The following is a 20,241-nucleotide window of genomic DNA, read 5'->3' on the forward strand; positions in this document are numbered from 1 at the left end:
TAAAAATGTACTCCTTCCCTATGGAGTCCCTCCAGTAAGCATCAGAGCTATTTGGGGACTATTTTGTTAAAACAGTTATTTAATCATCTTCATTATTCTCTTGCTCATCTTCATCTGCTAAGCCAGTGTTTCTCAGACTGGGAGTCCTGACCCAAAAGGGGATTGCAAGGCTATTATAAGGAGGTTGTGAGATCACAAAAAATATTTGCCAAGAACAGGGCTGGCTCCAGGTTTTTTGCCGCCCTAAGCAAAAAGAAAAACAAACTGGAGTGCTTCCACTGAAGCAAAACAAACAAACAAAAAAAACAAAACCAGAGTGCTGCCCCTTGAAAAGTGCTGCCCCAAAAGGGCCAAAATGCCACCCCTTGAAAAGTGCCACCCCAAGCACATGCTTGGAACGCTGGTGCCTAGAGCTAGCCCTGGCCGAGGAGAAGAGGGGTAGCTACAACAGTTGCCATTCTCCAGCTGACCAGCTCTCTAGGCAGCGTGGTAGCCAGCAGCAGCACAGAAGTAAGGGTGTCAATACCATGAGTATGTTCCTATGAGTATGTATAGTAATTTGATATCACTTTTTTATGGGGAGGGGAGCAGGGGTTCTCACAGACTGAAATTTTTTCACAGGGGATTCAGCAAAAAAAGTTTGCATCTGCTCTAAGCTATGAATTGGAATAGCAAATATGCTCTGGGATGTTTTTCAGATTCATCTTTGAAACAGTGAAGCATTGGAATTGGCTGATAAAGATTCTATATGTAACAATGATGCAGTCAGAAAGAAAGCTTTTAAAATTTCAAACATGGTTGCAGGGCTGCTCCTGTATTAATATCTTAATCAGCCAAAATTAAATAAAATCCAAAATAACATTCCTCATGGCAAAGTATTTACTGCAAGAATTGTCCAAAAAGAGTTGTCCAAAAAGATGCAAAAAATTAGCACACATCTTTTAAATTTGTCTACAGAAATGCCATCATAATAAGAATCCTCTTTGATCAAGTTTCTTTTTAACCATCTACCTTGAGGAAAATAACAAGTTTCATTTACTTATTTCAGCAGATCCAAATCCTGTATTGGATGAATTTTTTTTTTAAATAATCTTCTCTACCAAGAGTTTAAGCTGGTCAGACTCAGAATCTAACTTGCGTCCTCAACCAGTATGTTTATTGTCCTGGAGATGGGAAGGGAACTCTCTCTTGGCGCTCCCAGAATGAGGCCGTTAGAGCTTCTACCTGAATTATGGGTAAGGCTCAGGAAGCCCACAGGTATACCCAGTTTTCCTACATTGATCCACTCCAATTAGACTTAACAGAATCATCCGTTCTCCAAGTAAATCAAGATGAGTGTAGCTGGAGGGAAATACTTTTATTCACAGTCTGTACATCTGAAATATATCCCAAGTTAGGGGTCTGTTTTTGTTTGCTCTTCTTGACCTGAAGCATCTTAGTGGTTTGCGATAAGTATTTTCCTTGCTCATCTATTAGCTGACCTCTGCAGTTTTGCTTTATGTTTTGAGGAACAAAATAACATCATACAATGATGATATTGGGTCAGATGCTGGTTTCATTGGAGTCAACGGCAAAACTGTCATCCATTTCAGTAGAAGGATTTGACTCCTTTTGAATACAGATTTTCCCCTCATTTGCACTTGAGTTTTGAGAATTTCCATTGACTTCATTAGAAATTCTGCCTGTGAAATAAGGGTTGGATATGACACAAAGATGGGGCTTCAGCTGTGCTCGGTGCACAATTCTGAGTTTTAAACAAAAAAGGCTAATTCTTCTCCCAATTATGATAGTGTAGTCCAATTGAGGTTAATTCCATTGAATTAAATTATTCTCTTTTAAATTATTGTTCCTACTCCAGATAGCGAAGTTCAATCCTAAAGCCAGATATAGGAGAATAGCCCTATATAGGACCAGATTTTGTAACCTGACTCATGCTACGTTGGTATCTTATTTCATAAATAGCCTCCATTGAAATTTGTGGTTCTTAATGTAAGCAAGAGTTGTACACTCTGGTCCCCTTCTGAGTAGAATCCAAACTGTTCAGGGTACCAATGTTGTAATGGTTATTTACAATATATTATTATAGTGTAGTAAAATCAAAGAGATAAAAATACAACATGGAAACAAATGTTATAATCTTAGCAATGCAACAGGCTTAGCTTGTACTTTTAAAAGTAATTGTTTTAATTGAGATAAAGCATATGTATTCTTTCATACTGAAATAGCAACTTTTACAAGTTAATAGAAAGGATGAAATCCATTCCAGGGCTTCAAGAGGCACAGAGTGCACCTTTGCTATACCTACTGAAAATGAAAAGATGGGGCATCTGTAGTGTAAAATGCAGATGAATGTTCAGACCATATGCTGAAAATGACCAGGACAATTTCACACCTCATAAAAGGAGTAAAATATTCCTGTATTTCAAACTGAATTATGATTGAGGAAACAAATGGTAGATTGACAGAAATCTGCTCTGTGCAGTGTAGTTGTAGCCATGTTGGTCCCAGGATACTGGTCCAATAAAAGATATTACCTCACCAATGGTGTCTCTCTAGAAATCTGCACTGTCACTCTGCCTAGCAAAATCCCATATTAATAGTTTGATTAACCATTATATCACATTTTTTTCTGATATCTCTAGTAGTTTTGATTTGATTGCTTACCCGAATGTTGTCATAAAAAAGTTAATCAGCTAACTACAAACTCGCTGCCAAATGGATATAGCCTTGGAATAATAGTTTGTTTAATCATGGTCCTATATATTATTTTCAAAGATGGATCAATCTATTGGCATGCTGAACTTCCCTCACTCAGCACTGAAATCAACAGGAGTAGAGGGCAGTTAGCAGGATCAGGCCTTGCCTCTTTCTTTTGAAGTACATAGGCTTCATTTAACTGCTTCTGTTTTTTTACAAAAAAAAGAACCTTGAATAACAACTTGATACAACTGCTGCAAATAATAGAAAGAAAACTAAACATCGTAACTGTTCTGATAATAGTTGATCTACTCAGATTGCTTATCTCTCAACTCTATTCCCAGATATGATGATATGAAGGTCAAAAAAGAATCTCCCTCTTGTCCATAAACCTAAAATACCAAAGAGCAAGTATATAAAGCCCAAGCATTTTAAACATAAATTATATTTAAAATAATTATAAAATCACCCTAGAACATTAAGTTTGCAAAGTCTAGCAGTTGGAATTTAAGAAATGCTGCATTTAAGACTGCATGAGCAACTTAATTCTGTCTCATTATGCATCCATTCTGACCACTGAATGAGGCAGGAGTTCTGTGGAAAAACACAGAGTGTGATGATGCATATGCTCCAAGAAGCTTAGTTAAGCTCGCCCAAGCAACCATAATTTTGGAGTGCTTGACTTGCCAACCTAAATAATGTTCTTTTAACTCTTTTTTTGTATCTAATTTCTTAAGGTTTTTTTTTTTATATGTGCTGAGTCTAATGGGTTCTTTTCATGGAACCTGCCCCCATGTTGCACTTCCAGAGATGAGAAGTGGGCCACTGGGACCATGTGTCAGATCCTGGATGGGTGGAAAGTGCTGGGTACATATGGAGGAAGAACCCAGCCCTGCTCTCCCCACCCAACTGCTGCTGCAGCAGCTGCTCTCTGGGTTTCTAGGATTCCCAAGGCAGTGTCTGCTGCTGCTGTTCGGGTGGCAGCGTGAGCTTGGCTCCTTAGAATATTCATGTTCAGCTATTTTGGCAGGCTGTCAGGCTGTTACCTGAGGAATGCATCTGAGAGAAGAGAAATAGTTATTTTTGAAAGTTTTTAACTTGCCCCAAACTGGACAAATCTAGACACTTGTCCTTGGGGCAAGTGATAGGTACATCTTTAGCCTCATAGTTTTTTCCCTGCCAAATTTCAAAGACCTGCTGCAAACTATGAAAATGTTAGAACTTGAAAACAAGTTGCAGGAATATTTTTATAATGGAAAGTGTTAGGCAACCTAAATACAGGAATAGCTATTGGCTCCCCCATGTAATGACATTCCTCCCCTTTCTGCTTTTTTAACCTTTTTTTTGGTTCTCTCCCCATCCCCGCCCCATCCGTCCTTTACTAGTGCAGAATCTAACTGCCAGACAGAGTGGATCCAGAACCAGTGTCTAGGCTACTTTTATGTATTAACTAACAAGGTGGTGCATCTGCTTCCAGAAGAGTCTGAATTCAGCCTTTGAAAAAGATTCAGACTTGCTATTTAGCACAATGTGGAGTTGGTACCTTGCCTGCACAGTTAGGTTTTTAAACTAGGGGCCAGCTTGCTTTGCTGTAAAACCACTAAGGTTAATGGAGTCACCTTGAAACTGAATTTGGCCCTTTGTATTTTTTGTCTTGGCAATATTGTCAAGGCAATTTTTTTTAAAAATAAATTAAATGACAGTAGTGAACAGTTTAAAACTTAGCATATTCAGCTGTGCCTTCTTCTTCTGGTTTCTGAATTTCCTAATATTTGAACTCTGTTTTATGTTTCTGGTCTCATTGTTCTTCCTGGGTTAATTTGTAATTCTCCTTTTTGTGACTAAATAAATAAAAGAAGATAGTGGACCATGTTAATATGGAGGGCATACTGCTCACTCCCTTAAATCGACTAATGTCAGGACAGACCGTGAGTGTGTGCCAGTATAACTGCACTGAGCTTTACAGCAGGTACCTATGGAGATAATATAGCCCACCCTGCCAGAACAGGGGCACCAGGTTTTGTGTTAAGAACAAGTGAACAATCCTAACAATATAGCTTGCTACCGTGTCCTAGTAATCAAAATCCTTTAGTGTATTTGTTCATAGTTCAAGCTTTTGAAGACTTCAGATTTCTGTCAGATTTGGGTGGGTAACTTCATAGTAAGGGATATAGGTGTTAGGCATAGAAAATAATGTGAAACCACAAAAACTGGAAGCTGTAATTCAAATCTTTGGATGGATATAAAGGTTCAAATTTGAAATTCCAATTTAAGTATGCATGTAAATTCAGCTTCCCCTTTCCTCCACTTAGTGTGTAAGGTAACTGTGAAGTTAAAGCTTAGAAAGGAGAATAGTAAACAGTAAACTTACTACATCTTGTAATTAAACAAGGTGTAACCTTGTTTAGCAGCAAGGCATTTATCTCAATCTCACAGTGTATTATAAATTAAATGATCCTTAAGTGACATTTGATGCAGGGCCAAATTCTGTGCTGTTTGTTCTAAACAAAGCAGTGCGTGCATAGCTATGATAAGAGATATCAGTGCTTTGTTTACAGTGGGATTGTGTAAGTCAATGGTTATAACTTTATATTAAGGGAAAGGTCTATTCACATAAATCAACTTCATTGTCTTAAAATCCTTAAGGTACCAGAATCACTTCTTTTTCTGTCTGATCCCTGATCCAAGACTACCCCTACTGGAGCTGTAATGCAGACCTTCCAAGTGCAGAGGACAGATTTTTTTATTTTATTTTTTAAGTTTTCACTTGAATTTTTTTTTTAAACCAAAAATTAACAAATAGCTCAAATTAAAGTTAAAATTTATACCTTTATCTTATTTATTTTTCCTATTAAATTGTGAAAGACTGATGCACAGTTTGCCGCTTTCTTAACGAGATGTTTTTCTTTTAGAGAAACTATAGCAGCTCAGTGACAAAGTTAGTTTCATCACTCTTAAATTTTAAATTTGTTGCCATTCATTTTCATTGGAAAGCCTCTTACTGCTGTATTATGTGAAATGTTAAATAGAAGTGCTTTACTGACATTCTCCATTCTATTTTCTATAGGTTTTTATGCCACGCTTATCACCATACAATCTGAGCACTTTTCACTAGCGTATTAAGCAACTTGACTAACATGTCCCCTCTTACTATGTGGTCACCAACTTTAACATTGTCATTTGTCCCTCTGGACCAGCAGGGACTTATTGAAACAGATCCAGAATATAACAGGTTCCAGACTTTAGACCACAGCAGGTTTCAATTCCTGAGGTAAAACCTGTTATTTATGTGAAGGACATGGCGTATCTGTCAAAGTAGGGTTATTTGCAGAGCTAATTTTAAAGTGTTGCTTTTAATGAATAAGAAAAAAAGTGGCCCCATCAGAATTTACTATGGAATTTGTCAAACACTTACACGGTTCTGTGTTTGGCAAAATATTCACTGGACACATCTTTCTATAATCTTCTTTCACACAGCCTCCTGTCACATTTTTGGGAAGAGAACAGAGTGTATTTATTAAATGACCTCTGTCCATTTAATCCAGTCTTGTGAAATATCCTGAAAATGAGAGTCCAAGTACAAAAGTTACTCCCAATTTTACCACATTAATGAAAAAAGTAGTGTTAATACTGTCTCATAAGTAAAAGTTATGTGACTTGAGAGGGTGAGATTTAGCAAGGCTGATTTTAATCTCCTTAATTAGACCAATTTCAAGAAAACACCACAATATGCTTTTGATTTGCAAGTTGACTGGAACATGAGGTACTTTTTTCTTTTTATCGAAATTATTTATGGATGCATGAACAAGATATTAGAATTCTTGTTGCATTCAAAATTTGTGCCACACTACCGAGTCGGAAATTCTTGAAGACTAAAATATTGGAGAACACTAATATGAAAAACCATGTGTTAGTACAGTAATGTTTGCATTTCAAACTGTCTGTCTCTAAGCTGAAAGACTTCTTATTTCAGGTAACCAGGATGTCTTTGTTGGTCTCTTTAAAAGCCTTAGTGTTACATTCGTGGTAGAGGAAAAAGATTGGTGTAGTACAGCCAAAATTAACAAGCATAAAAAGTTAAATTGTGCCAAAGAACAAGTGTGGGTCCACTCAGTTCAGAGCACTGAATAAAAAAATGGGATCCCAGTTCAGCAGTTTACCTTGCTGTTTATGAGTGATGCTAACTGAGCCCCTAGAATCAATTAGTCCTTATGCAGGGTGTGCTGTGGCAGATCACTGTGTGGCTCAGCTAGCTGTGAGGCAGCCTTTTAGCACAGAAGGGATTGATTGACAAGTAGTATGTCCAAATTATCCCCCCTGTCATTTAGGAGTGGAGGGAATGAGAGATGCACATATACTAGCCGAAAATTATCTATTAATGTGTAAGGGAAGCGGAGGTTAGAAGAATCTGTGCTACTAGGGAGGAGAGAGAAGGCCCTGGTAGGAGCAAGGAAAAGCCTGTGCTCTTCAGGGCTTCCTCCTCCTTTGTAAATGTCCTGAAGTAAGTGGGATTTCCCCACAAATATTAGAACAACTGTGTGTTTGGAGGATCACACCCTCTGGACCTGCAGCTCCTGTCCCACTGATAATAATGGAGCTCTGTGAACTGAAATTTGCAAAATTTTTGTTGTAATTTCATCCCTTCCCAAGGTTGTTTCCATGGGAGAGAATAAGTTTGATCTTGAAACTCTTACTCACTTGTGTAGTCCTTACATGTTCAAGTAGACCCGTTGATGCTAGTGTTTTGGAAAACAAACTTTTGGGTTGTCAGAACCATAGTGAGTCTCCAGGGTCTGATGTTTGGCCATAATGACTGATTACTAGCGAAAGATTCAGCCTACAGTTGCAACAAGCAGAATTTACCCTTTTGAATTTTAGCCCTTGTCACCCCCTTTGCTGAAATAGGTTTTATTTCAGCAGCACAGAGACATTTTGATTGTTTTGCTCTCAGGCAAAAAAAGTGCGCAAATGCATGGGCAGATGGCATTTGTTTTTTTGTTTTGTTTTTTGTTTTTTGACATTGTGTAAATTTTTCAAAAAGCCAGAACTAGTTTCATTTTTTGAGCAAAACTTCTGTCACTGCTCATTTTTGGAAAGCGTTTATTGGACGGGCTTTTAGATCTTGAAGCAGATTTAATAAGCATAAAAAACTAACTTGGTGCTTCACAAGAAACTATGGACTCAGTCTTGAAACCCTGGTTCCTGTGGGTCTGAGCACTTGAAATAAAGTGCATCTCCTGGGAGGTGCTGAGCACTCTTGTTTCACTGAAGTCAATGGGACCACTTACAAGACAAGGGCTGAAGGAGTGGCCCTGTTGTAATGTTCTTAAAAGAAAATTATTTTCTTATAAAAATGTTTTATTAACTTAATTGTGGTTTTATTGGTTCTTGGATATTTGTGCAACATTATGAACACTCAAAGATGCAAATAGTTCTTGATTAAAAATAAATTCAAATATAGTTTCTTGATATATTTTTATCTTTAGTTTCCTTTTAGCTATAAATGTTTCAAATCGTTTCTAATGTTGTTGTTATGTTTTTCCTTATGATGTTGTGATACTTATAAAAATACCTATAAGGGTATTGAGTTCAGTAGTGCTTTGTCTCAAAAGGAAAGTTATATTTTTTAGACATAGTTGTTGAGAAATTATACGAAATTTCAGATTCTGATTGAAATGCTAAAATAGATTGGAAAATATAATAGTGTTTTAAACAGTTTTCAACGAAGTAAGGGCTGAAATCTGCAAACACTCACATAGTCCAATTTACGTCACTGGGACTAATCATGTGACTAAGGAATATTTGTCTGAGCATAAGATGGAGAATTGGTGGCAAAAATAATTTGTTTTGCAGTTTAAAAGAAAAATTTTCAGTGTACTTCAGCATTTCATTAAAACCTGAGTGCTAAAACTCCCACTGTCTGACTTCAGTGGGAGCAGGATTCCGGCCAAAATCTATTTTAAAAAGATCTTTCACATGTTAAAATGTTTAAAATGTTCCAATGTTAAAAAAATGGTTGTGGGATAAAATGTGAAATTCTGCAGTATTTTGAAAAGAATATTTCTAATAGAAACCTTGTGAAAAAAATGCAACAAAAATGTAACTGTATTTGCAAAGTTAGGCTCCAGTTCTGCGAAGATTAATGTACTGTACATGCTTAACTTTAAGCATGAGAACAGTCTCGCTGGCTTTAGTGGGGAAATTCTCATACTTAAAGGTAAGTATGTGTATAAATCTTTACAAGATTTGGGGCTAAACCACCCCAGCTGGAACTCCATCCGTTACTTTTGCTGAAATCATGGCCTTATCTAATTAAATGGGCTGTTTTTATTATTTGTCAATTAATACTGATTTGCTCAAACTGTTTTAAAAGCTTTTTTTTTTCTCCTTGAAAGTTTAAGACTGAAATGTGGAAAGGAGGCAAATGTAAAGTGCTTAACTGGAAAAAAAAAGTCATCATCTTATTAAATAACCCTTAAAGGAAAGATGCTTTTCTGCCTAAACATTTATGAATAAAAATGCATCTTTCTCCAATGGGGGGGAATCCCTGTGGCTCTGATTCTGTAGGCTTTCTGTATTTCTGTTAAAGACAATGTCAATTTCAAATGTCCACAAATTAAAGGAAATGAGTAATTATGGGCTTAATCCAGCTCCCACTGAAGTCAGTGGAAATATTGTCTTTATCTCCAATCGGAGCTGGATCAGGCTCTCTCTGCAATATCCCGTCCATTGTGCTTTATCAGTTTGCTTTTGAATAACATTGCAAAATTAGGTCCAGATCCTGCAAAGACTAATATATATGCATATCTTTATGCATTCTCAGTAGCTCTCACACATACTTGACTGTGTGCACTGTGAGTAGACCCACTGAAGTCAGTGGGGCTACATATTGTGCATAAAGTTAAGCATGAATATAGGTCTTTGCAGGATTGGGACTTAAAACGTAGTTTTGCTTGTCTAATAAAAAAGCCACGCAGTCAGTGTTTGCACTGAAAAATTTGCCTTTCAGTTTGCTCACAATTGTATGCATTACCAATTACCACTCATGTGTTAAATGTATTCTTACAAGGTTGATTCTTTTCTTCCCTAAGAGAGATGCACAACTAATGTGGTGTTAATATTATGCTGCAAAGAATATTTCTCTGCTGGCCTAGTTCTGGGACAGCTGTGTAATATATTTTCATGCGGGAGAGCCTATTTGGAATAGATTTTTTTTTAGACTGCCACTATTGTGGTACTTACTGTCTGGCTCCTTTCCAGGTGCTGCGCATGAGCCAGATATAATATGCTGAGATATGCGGGGGAGGGGGGCAGGAATGAGGGAAATTATAGAACTGTTAGGTTTTTTTTTTTTTTAAATGTACTATCTCTCTAAACTAATGAAAAAAAAACTGTATTCTAATTCCAAATATTTTCCTCACAAAATGAAAAGGATTTTTTCCACGGAAACACTTGTGTTTTTTAGGTAACTAAATCAGTATTGGATCTAGGATTTTGCGGTGAGGATGGCGGACAGAGAGAGGTGGGCTCACTGTGAGCCCAGTTATTTCTGACACTCCGACTCACATCAAGCAGTATCTTTCTTTGAGATGGGACTTCTCATGAAGTAAGGTACTATTCAATGTGATTAAGGAAGGCAGAAGTGGGCCCTGTGCAGATTAGTTTATGAAAGACGAATTGTGCATCTAATGCTTCAGACCAGTGATAAGGTTCCAGGTTCAGGCTGCCTTGCAAAGCAGCTAGTGCATTTTCTTAGTTGTTCATGCGTTAGGTCAACTCTCAATAAATATTAGAAGACTTATTCAAAGGTTCTCAGATATTGTAGGTGTATTAATTTGCCAGTTAAGAGTAGAAAATTATTCCATTTGCCCATCTCATATGCCAAGTAGAAGTTATCCTTAGCAGTATGTGAATATTGGAACATTCATGGCGGTGGGTTTTTTGCCTCTTTTAACTATTTACTTAAGAAGAGATGACAGTTTGTTTTGGGGACATGAGTTAAGAAAAAAGACTCAAAATAATCAGTCTGAAACCAGCCAATTCTCAACCGGCAAACTAACAAGTTTACTTTTAAAATCTAAGCCCACAGACATTTGAAACTTCGATATACAGTTTCTTCCAGTGGCTTCATGTAAATGTTAAATAGAATGGGGGAAGAAAACAGAGTCTTATGGGTCTCCCCAAGTAAGCAGTTTGGTAGCAAAAGAGAATTTGCCTATTGGCACTCTGCAAACAAATACACCATGAAACCAATAATATACCTGAGATACATCCAATGATATTTTCATCCTCTGGACAAACGACTTATACTTTCTCATAGATTTCCACCACAACTTCAACAACCACCAACCATTCATTAAACTCTGTCTGGAACATTCCCACACCAGCATCAACTTCCTGGACACCATGATCAGGTTCAGCAATGGGACCCTGCACAAAATTATATTCAAGAAATCCACAGATCATCACACTTACTTTCATAGATCCAGTAACCAACCCAAATATGCCAAGAAATCTGTTATTTACAACCAGGCAGTCAGGTACCATAGAATATGCTCTGAGGAGAAAGTCCAGGATATAGACCATAACACACTCAAAACCACCTTCGTCAAACAAGGACACTCCACCAGAGAAGTAGATCGCATCGTGGAATGGACTACCCTGTGAGAGAACCCGCTTCAAAAACAGAAATAAAATCTTTTCCGACCTTACACCCTTAGTTGTCACCTACCACCCCACATTGGAACCTATACAGGGTATCATCAAACAACTACAGCCCATACTTGATGGGGACCCCATCTGTCAAGGTTCCTTCCCCACTCTGAACTTTAGGGTACAGATGTGAGGACCTGCATGGACACTTCTAAGCTTAATTACTAGCTTAGATCTGTACACTGCCACCATCCAGAATTCCAGTGTCTGGAGCACTCTCTGTCCCCCCCAAAACTTTCCTCTTCCTGGGTTGCCTTGAGGGACTTCACCAATTCCCTGGTGAATACAGATCCAAACCACTTGGATCTTAAAACAAGGAGAAATTAACCATCCCCCCTCCTTTCCGCCCACCAATTCCTGGTGAGTCCAGATCCAATCCCCTTGGATCTTAAAACAAGGAAAAATCAATCAGGTTCTTAAAAAGAAAGCTTTTAATTAAAGAAAGAAAGGTAAAAATCATCTCTGTAAAATCAGGATGGAAAATACTTTACAGGGTAATCAGATTCATATAGCCCAGAGGAACCCCCTCTAGCCTTAGGTTCAAAGTTACAGCAAACAGAGGTAAAATCCTCTCAGCAAAAAGGAACATTTACAAGTTGAGAAAACAAAAATAAGACTAACACGCCTTGCCTGGCTGTTACTTACAAGTTTGAAACATGAGAGACTGATTCAGAAAGATTTGGAGAGCCTGGATTGACGTCTGGTCCCTCTTAATCCCAAGAGCGAACAACCCCCAAAACAAAGAGCACAAACAAAAGACTTCCCTCCATCAAGATTTGAAAGTATCTTGTCCCCCCATTGGTCCTTTGGTCAGGTGTCAGCCAGGTTTACTGAGCTTCTTAACCCTTTAGAGGTAAAAGAGACATTAACCCTTAATTATCTGTTTATGACACCATCCTAGAAGAAATATTTCCTCAGCCCTCTGTTCTGGCCTTCAACACTCCCCAGCCTTTCCAAACTCATCATCAGAAGCAAGGTCCCCACAGACCAGGACACACCAACTCAAAGTGACACTAGATCCTGCCAGAATAACAGATCCAAAGCGGCAGACATCTCTCCACTGCTGAGGAAGAGGTCTGTGCAAACTCAAAAGCTTGTCTCTTTCACCAACAGGAGTTGATCCAGTAAAAGGCATTGTCTCACTCATCTTGTCTCTCTTAAAAAGATTGGAACCATCTGTTCTTTTCCGTTAATCCCTGTTGCATCTTTGAGGTTAGATTATGATCGATAGCATCATGGACAGATCTAGTTGTATGAGAATAGATATCCATGATCAGGAGGATCTAATTTGTCAGAGTGAGCATTGTTGTTTCCATTCCATGTTCTGCCTGCAAGGGTGTTATCCAGAGATGTGAAGTTGGAGGTGGCACTTGCCAGCTTTTTTATTGCCTTCCTCAAATGTATTCAAGTTAGTCCATGTCTGCACAAGAAAGTTTTGACATGTTTGGATGTTACTGGAACAGGATGAATTAGAGATAACTGACCCAGTGTTGAACACAGTTTGTCCTGATCTACACCGAGTACTCAGTCATAGGCAGTATTGTGTTAGCTAACTCAATTGTTCGCAACATTATGCAAACGTGGTAAAATTGTTTAATTCAAGCAAAGGCTTAAATAGGCTGTGTGTGTCTTCAGGTCCCAAAATTGGCTCCTTGAGCTCAGGCCTCCTGGGATTTGAAGTGAGAGGCTCAGGTCCTAAATCCTGCCTCCACTATCTAGATGGTGAAATAAATATTTTACAACACTGACATTAAATTGTCCTCCTGCAGTCGTTAGAGTTCAGAGTTAACACTGCTTTGAGATGATGGTTGGAAGTTCATGCCTTTCCTATAGTTATTGTTCTGGACTCTCTATCTCAGACTCAGCCTGCACTGCATAGGTTACCTCCGAGTCACATTTAAAAGGTTTACTTGGCCATTTTAAGAGCTAGAAATGAAAGTGTTTTTAAAATAGCTTATATTCTCATTAAACTATCTCTCCCAATCCCATCCCTCAACCCCAAGCTGCACCACTGACTGAAACATAAGTATCAAGAAACATTCTTTTGTCATAATGTTCACTTTTTGTGGCTAAAAATTTGGGTTTAGAATCTTTTCAAAGATTTGTTCTCAAGATGTCAATTTTTGACTTCTGGCGATGACCTTCTTGGTTTCACTCTGGTTGTTAATGTTTCAGATCTGACTTCCCAAACCAGTTTTAAGATGATGAATCATTCTGGATTAAATCAGTATTTCATGGTGAACAGTCTGTCTTGTCATGTCCTCTCAATCTACCCAACTAGAAAAAGTTTTGTATTGCTTTAATGTACTTCTGCTGTATTTATCTTCCATTATGTTTGACAGCAAGAATTTTAACCTGTGTGTGTTGAAACTCCAGAGGGAGGGATTACCATGGGGGACATCAGGGGGAGGTTTTGAATTCTCTCAACTCATAATACAGTTTCTAAAAGTTTTTTTTTCTCTTTAAGAATGAATCAGCTAAAGATGAACAAAAAATATGCAAGACAAAGTCAAACAGGATTTTGGCCTCAAGCTGGAATTTCCTGCAGGCTATAGAACTGTAAATGGGCTGCAGGATTTTCCAAGTACATTTTGTGGTGCTTTGGGTACACAGTTCTCAGAGAATCTTGTGGAGTGAAAAAATGCTGTTTGATGAGTATGCAGTAGAGATTAATAGCTGACCAACAAGCAATTTTCCCTATTTTTTGTTGTTACTTCTATAAGATGTCCAGGAACCTACTTTAATTCTTGAGCCTCTGTGAAGCATAGTCACCAACAAGGTTTGTCTCGAGCAGGATAGTTCCACCAGATTAACATGCTGAAAAACTATTTTATAAAATTGTGTGTAACAGACAAGCTGCTACTAAAGAGAGTGGTACAAAATTCTGAAGAACATATTCTATTTTACAAAGATATTCAACATATTTTTCCCTCACTTAACTTTCCCATGAAAACCATCTGTCATGTGTCCTTCAGTGTGCAAACAATCCCTCACAATATTGGCACTCTGCTTTTGGTGTAGGACTGTTTGAAGTCTAGGTGTGTAACAAGTTGGCAGAGTAGCGCTACGTCTGTGTGTGATTCCCTGCTCATGCACATGCATGTGATAGCTCTCATCTGAGAATGTTAAAAGTAGGGTAGTAGCGCTAGCATGAGCAGTGGCACCAGAGGCTAGCTGCCACAGAGTTTTTGGGAGGGTTGTGCTTGACGTGGCTAACCTGTGCCACTGCTTGGGCTGACATGGCTACACTACTATTTTTAGGATGCTAGCATAAGTCTGTCTATGCAAGCTGGGAATCTCAGCCAGCTCCAAGTGTAGATGTAGCCTATAAGAGACTGTATAGGAGTGCATGGTTTTTCCATTGAATCACCCTAGGCTCTGTTGCAAAGTATACTTAGCTGCAGTGAGAATGTGTAGATTGTGGGAAAATTTCTTTTTGAGTAAGAGAAAACCAGGGTTCTAGAATGGAGGAGGTCCTGAAAGGAAACCATACTAACAGCCTGGCTTGAGGAGGAAGCATCAGCAGAGGTTTATGTTCTGGAGTTTTATTGTTTGTTTGTTTTTCGTATTACCTTTGGAAAGGTGATGACTTTAGACACTGACTAAGGATCTCTTTGCTCTGTAGGGACAGTCATTAGCAGTTTGATTCTGTATTTTTAAATTATGCTAAATCATAGTGTATCATAAATACTGCTTTTCATCTTTGGTAATAGTTGTTAATTCTGACGGACTTCTCTCTTGGATGCCTTGGTGCCATGTCCCTTTAGCACTTGCTCAAATGCTGCAGCCTGAAACTAAGGGATGACCAAAGTTGTACTGCTATGAAACATTCTCAGTACTGCCAAATATTTGTTTATATATATATTCACAAGTAAGGCCCCGAAAAAATCTTGAGATTGGATTTAAAACCAGGATTTTAAAAAATACATTGTGACTTCTTATATTTTCCTTCTGGTTGTTGAGCCTTTGTTACACTCAGGTCACGTTTTCAAGCTTTTCTCCTCAAACATGAGGGCTAAGAATGCGTTTAGAAAAATGAAAACCTGAGATTCTTATGCATTCACATGACTCCAGCAGCTGGATCTCTGAAGAAAAAACTAACTTTTATGAGACTTGTGCTAAAATCATGAGACAATTGCCAATCTTTGCCAATCCCAGGTGTTTAAAAATCATGAGTCAGGATGACAAAAGTCACAAGGTTGGCTTAGAAATCACAAGATCTTTAAAAATAAAGATTATAATTTTTTTTTACTTCTGGTTTCTGGGCTTTTTGGGTACACTCAGATCAGTCACATCTCATGCTTTCCTCCTCAACTCTGAGGGCTAGAAATTAACTTTCTTTTTAAATGAAAGTTGAGGTTCTCAGATAATTGCATGATAATAGGAGTTTGGGCTTTAAGAAAAACACATCATATTATGAGAGTCATGATAAAATTGCAAGAGTTGGCAACACTGTCTGTTTCAAATGCTGCCTCACCTGTCCAGCTAAAAAGCTCAGAATAGACTCATCCATAACTGAATGATTTTCTTCACTGGCACCTCCGTACCATAGCTATGCTGAACTGTTACCTGTGTTCCAGAAGATGATGCTAGGTGAGGGCCTTATTTTGGAGCAACTAATGTGTGTCAGTGTAGTGGGAACCAGCGCATTTAATTGGCCAGAAATTGGTTCTTGTCAGATGGTGGTGCTTACTCGTTTGTCCCTACCATGGGGACATAGTAGCAGCAAAGAACTGCTTTAAAAAATGGCAAATGTATTTAGCCTGGCTAGTAGCAACAAAGAGAAAAAACTGAAAAAGAACCTATCCTAACCAATGAAATGATTGCTGAGTCAGTCCCTGAGAACCACTCTGCCAGCAGCAGCAGCAGTTAAAATGGGAAGTGGGAGTTGAGGCAGTAGAGACTGTGGATTCCCAGAAGGGATAGAATGTATCACCTGCTGTGGTTGAGACATTAGCCGTCAAAACTTTTTAGCTTTGGGATTTCCCATCAAGACGTGAAATGATTACATGGATGCAAGAATGGGAATTTATTACTTCTTGTAAATCTGGACAATTTTTTTTTTATATAATTGGGCCTGATTTTCAGTTCTGCTTACCTTGGGCCACCCTATGTGAGGCTGCAAATAAACTTGAGGCATTTTTAGATTCACAATTGCATATACACTCAAAAGTGCATTATTGTCACTTGCATACTTAGGTACCTGGAGATCTAGGTTTCCATAAGTAACTGAGAGTGCAAACTTGCAGCCATGGTTTTTAGACACAGAAATGGAGCCCAGTTTTTGAAAATTTAGATCAATACTTTTAAAATTAGCATGAAACTTGGAATACCGTAAATAAGTGTTTCTCTGTGAGGGTGATCTCCCTGGAAAGACTGACATCTTCAGTGGAAGGCAATAGGAAGAACAGGGTAGCGTGCATAATTTTTCAATTAAAATTCTACAAAAGCCAAAACCTCCGTAGTTTAGTAAATATTGATTTTTTTCAATAGATGCTTATTTGTTTGCTGAGTGCTAAGAACGTTAATGACCCAACAAGCAGGAACAATATACAGGCTTCCTTGCCAATATGTTTAAAATACTCTTCCCATTTTATGCTCTCTCCCATTCCTTGTTCTTTTGTCTTCTCTTACAACTTTTCTTGGGCAAGTGAAATATTATTACTTCCTTCTCTAACATCAGGAGAAGAGTAAATATTTTTATAGCATGGGGTGGAATGTCATGGCAAAGTTTAAGAACCCATGATAGTTCATGTATCATATGTGTATATCTCATAAACCCAGCTATCATGCAGAATTTGTTTGGGCAGAAAATATTTGTACTTTTTTCCCTATCAGGCTCTTGAAGCCATTTCTTCAGCCGGATCAGTGGGAAACCAACCTTTGTCAGAAGGCAAAGCTCAGTGGTATTCAGACAGTTGTCTCAAATCTGTTGGTTTACTGTGAGCCAATTAATAGAACATCAAAAAAGCAAGTTTATCTGGGGGATAAACAAAGGCTTAGTTTCTATAATGGCTGCAACATAGCCTCTGATTTTTGCTTGAAAGATAGTATATGGACAGGAAGTACTGCACTGTTAAATTAGGAGAGAGGTTCTGGAATCCAGAGCCCTATTTAGTGGGAGAGACATATATTACACACAGAAAAACTATGTCAAAAGACTATTATTAAGGTTGCAAAGTCAAGCACTCAAAAGTTAGAAAATGCCAGAATGAAGGATGCCGATACGACTTTAATTTCCCCTCTCCCCCACTGGTACCTATGCATTGTGTTACAGTCTGAATACATGATCAGATACTATTTTTTCTCCTCAGGCCTCTTATCGTAGTCCCAGTGCTTGCCCAACAAGTCCTAGTCTCTCCACTCTGGATTCCCCATCCAAATCTCTGTCTCCCTCCCTTTGTCCCAGTTCCCATTTCATTACCACTCTTCCTTCCCCCTCCCCCTGCCACTTTGTCCCTGTCTTGTTACCTTCTACTTCTAGTTCCAGTATCCCTCTCCCTTCCTCCTGGCTCGTCTCATCTCCTCTGACCCTGACCCCCTCCTGAGCTCCAGTCTCTCTCACTCTCACACTCTCTCTCTCTTTCACACACACACGTCATCTCCACTTGCTTGCAATCCCAGTTTCCATCCCTAAACTCTTTGTCCAATCTTCACCCCTCCTCCCCAGCTTCATCCTAGTCTCCTTGTCTGGCTGCTCCAGGTTCTTCCCCCATACCTGTTCCTCATCAGAGCTGGCTACCCTCCCTCTAACCTTCTTCCCCTCCACTCCACTGGTTCCTATGCATGGAAAATGTGAGCCTAAATGGTAGTTTGGCAAAGTTATAAGTAACCAAAAACAGGTTCTTATAATAGGAAATGTCAAGCAACTTTAATAATAGGCAGTGGTACCAGCTTATAATCACTGCCAGCAAAAGACAGTTTTGTGTGTGTGAGAGAGAGAGAGAGAATGGGTGATGTGAAGTGAAATGCTTCTGCAATTTAACCGCAATTTGAATGTATGAATATTTCCAAACCACAATTTAAGTATAAATGTGATTTACGCAAAAATGAACATTGCTGTTCAAAGTAAAACCCACCCCATCCTACCTTCTGAGCACAGAAGATCCTAAATGCAACACAGCCACTGATATTCCATGGTAAAGAGGGTGCAGTATGGAGAGGCTGAGCAGGAGAACTCTGACTCTTGACAGTGGGAAAAGGGGGTTAAAGCATGGCCAGTGGTTTCAGAATTATGCAGAGACACTGGCCAAATCACTCCCCTGGTGCTCCCCTAGTGCTGTAGGGACAGAACAAGGAGGATTCTATCCTTTGACCTTAGCACAATAAAGTATTGTTTACATAATGTAAACCATTGAAGCAGTCAATTTACTGGATATGAGTGTTAGAAATTTAAGCTGTCAGTTTAAGTTTAACACTCATATCCAGTAAATTGACAGCTTTAAATGTTCACATGATGGGTTCTCAAACTTCATTGCACCTACCCCCTTCTGACAACAAAAAATTGCCCTGCCACTCCAGGGAGGGCGGGGGGCGGGCAGGGGAGAGGTCAGGGTCAAAGCCAGAGACCCTCTGCTCCTGGCAGGGGAGCCAAAGCCAAATCCCAAGGGCTTCAGCCCCAGGTGGGGGTCCTGTAATCTGAGCCCACACACCCTCGGCGCTGAAGCCCTTGGGCTTTGGCCCCAGGCAGTGGGGCTTGGGCTTCAGCTTTGGGCCCCAGCAAGGCTAATAGCAGTCCTTGGCGACCCCATTAAAATGGGGTCACGACCCACAGTTTGAGAATTGCTGGTTTACACTATGTAAACAGTTACAATTGCGCTTTACACATGCACAGAATTTGAGAAATGAGACAGAAAACATGGTGAGTGTGTAGTTTGCATCCACATTTCCTTTTTTATGCAGTGCATGTGCCTGCGGGCAAGTCAGCCACCTCAGAGCACCCTAGCTACGGCAATCCGTATGCAGATTAAATTTCATATCAGCTTTAACAGGAAATTCCTGCTGCACTCATAGTCAATGGCAGCATATAACAATGCACTAGTATGACAGGCTCAAAATGATGGGATCAAAGATAAAAAGCAACTTAAAAAAATTGAATTAGGGATCTTAGAAAAACAATTGAATTGAATTAAGTCCATCTGAAACCGAAGACACATCTTATTCGGTTATTTGTCCCCCTTTTTGAACAGTTGCCTGAGTTCCATGTAAAGCTGTCCACTATTGATTCAGAAACAGGCTGCAAACGTACTTCCTTTGTGCTTTACTGTGAATAACCTCCTTTTTCATTTTGAATATTCTGAATTTGAATTTTCTCCTCTTGCCAGTTCCCTTTGGATTTTTCTATCCTTTAATATGAGACAATAAACTTTTGTTTTTGTTTTTGTTTGGGTGTAGAATATCCAAAGAGCCACTAATGTTGTATACCAAGCTCATCATGTCAGCAGGAGCAAAAGAGGCCAAGTTGTGGGTACAAGAGGTGGATTTCGAGGCTGCACAGTGTGGCTAACAGGTATTTTAAGCCTTATTGAGACTGCAAATGGATGTGTGAAATGTGTTGCTCACTGGTGCTGAATGAGTATAATTTAAAATTCATTCATGTATGTCAATAATCCAAGTAGAGTTTAGTGCAAGGTGTAAAGAGGTCTATTTTAACTTGACCTGCATGAACTGATATTAATGGGACCTAGGAAACTCTTCTGACCTGGATACACAGATGAAATAAAAACAGTTTCCTGGGATTTAAAATATCCTGCTATATGATATAACAGAATGGGCTTTGTATGTAAAGAGAATAAATAATGCTTACAACGTGAGTCACATTGTATTTGTTTC

General features: G+C 38.8%; 1 protein-coding gene across 5 annotated transcripts in view; it reads left to right on the forward strand.

Annotated features, from left to right (window-relative positions):
• PAPSS2 (3'-phosphoadenosine 5'-phosphosulfate synthase 2) overlaps positions 1-20,241 on the forward strand; it is a 60,172-nt gene that overhangs the window by 12,956 nt on the left and 26,975 nt on the right. For 3 of the 5 annotated variants that reach the window (XM_032770321.2, XM_075072682.1, XM_032770322.2), the window contains exon 2: positions 19,804-19,918. In XM_032770321.2, the coding sequence (XP_032626212.1) occupies positions 19,804-19,918 (115 nt within the window). Of the gene's footprint in view, positions 1-3,488; positions 3,565-19,803; positions 19,919-20,241 lie in introns of those variants that run through there. The other 2 variants (XM_032770318.2, XM_032770320.2) reach the window with 2 other exon arrangements.

The sequence above is a fragment of the Chelonoidis abingdonii genome, chromosome 15 (assembly GCF_003597395.2).
Source record: "Chelonoidis abingdonii isolate Lonesome George chromosome 15, CheloAbing_2.0, whole genome shotgun sequence".
Lineage (NCBI taxonomy): Eukaryota > Metazoa > Chordata > Testudines > Testudinidae > Chelonoidis > Chelonoidis abingdonii.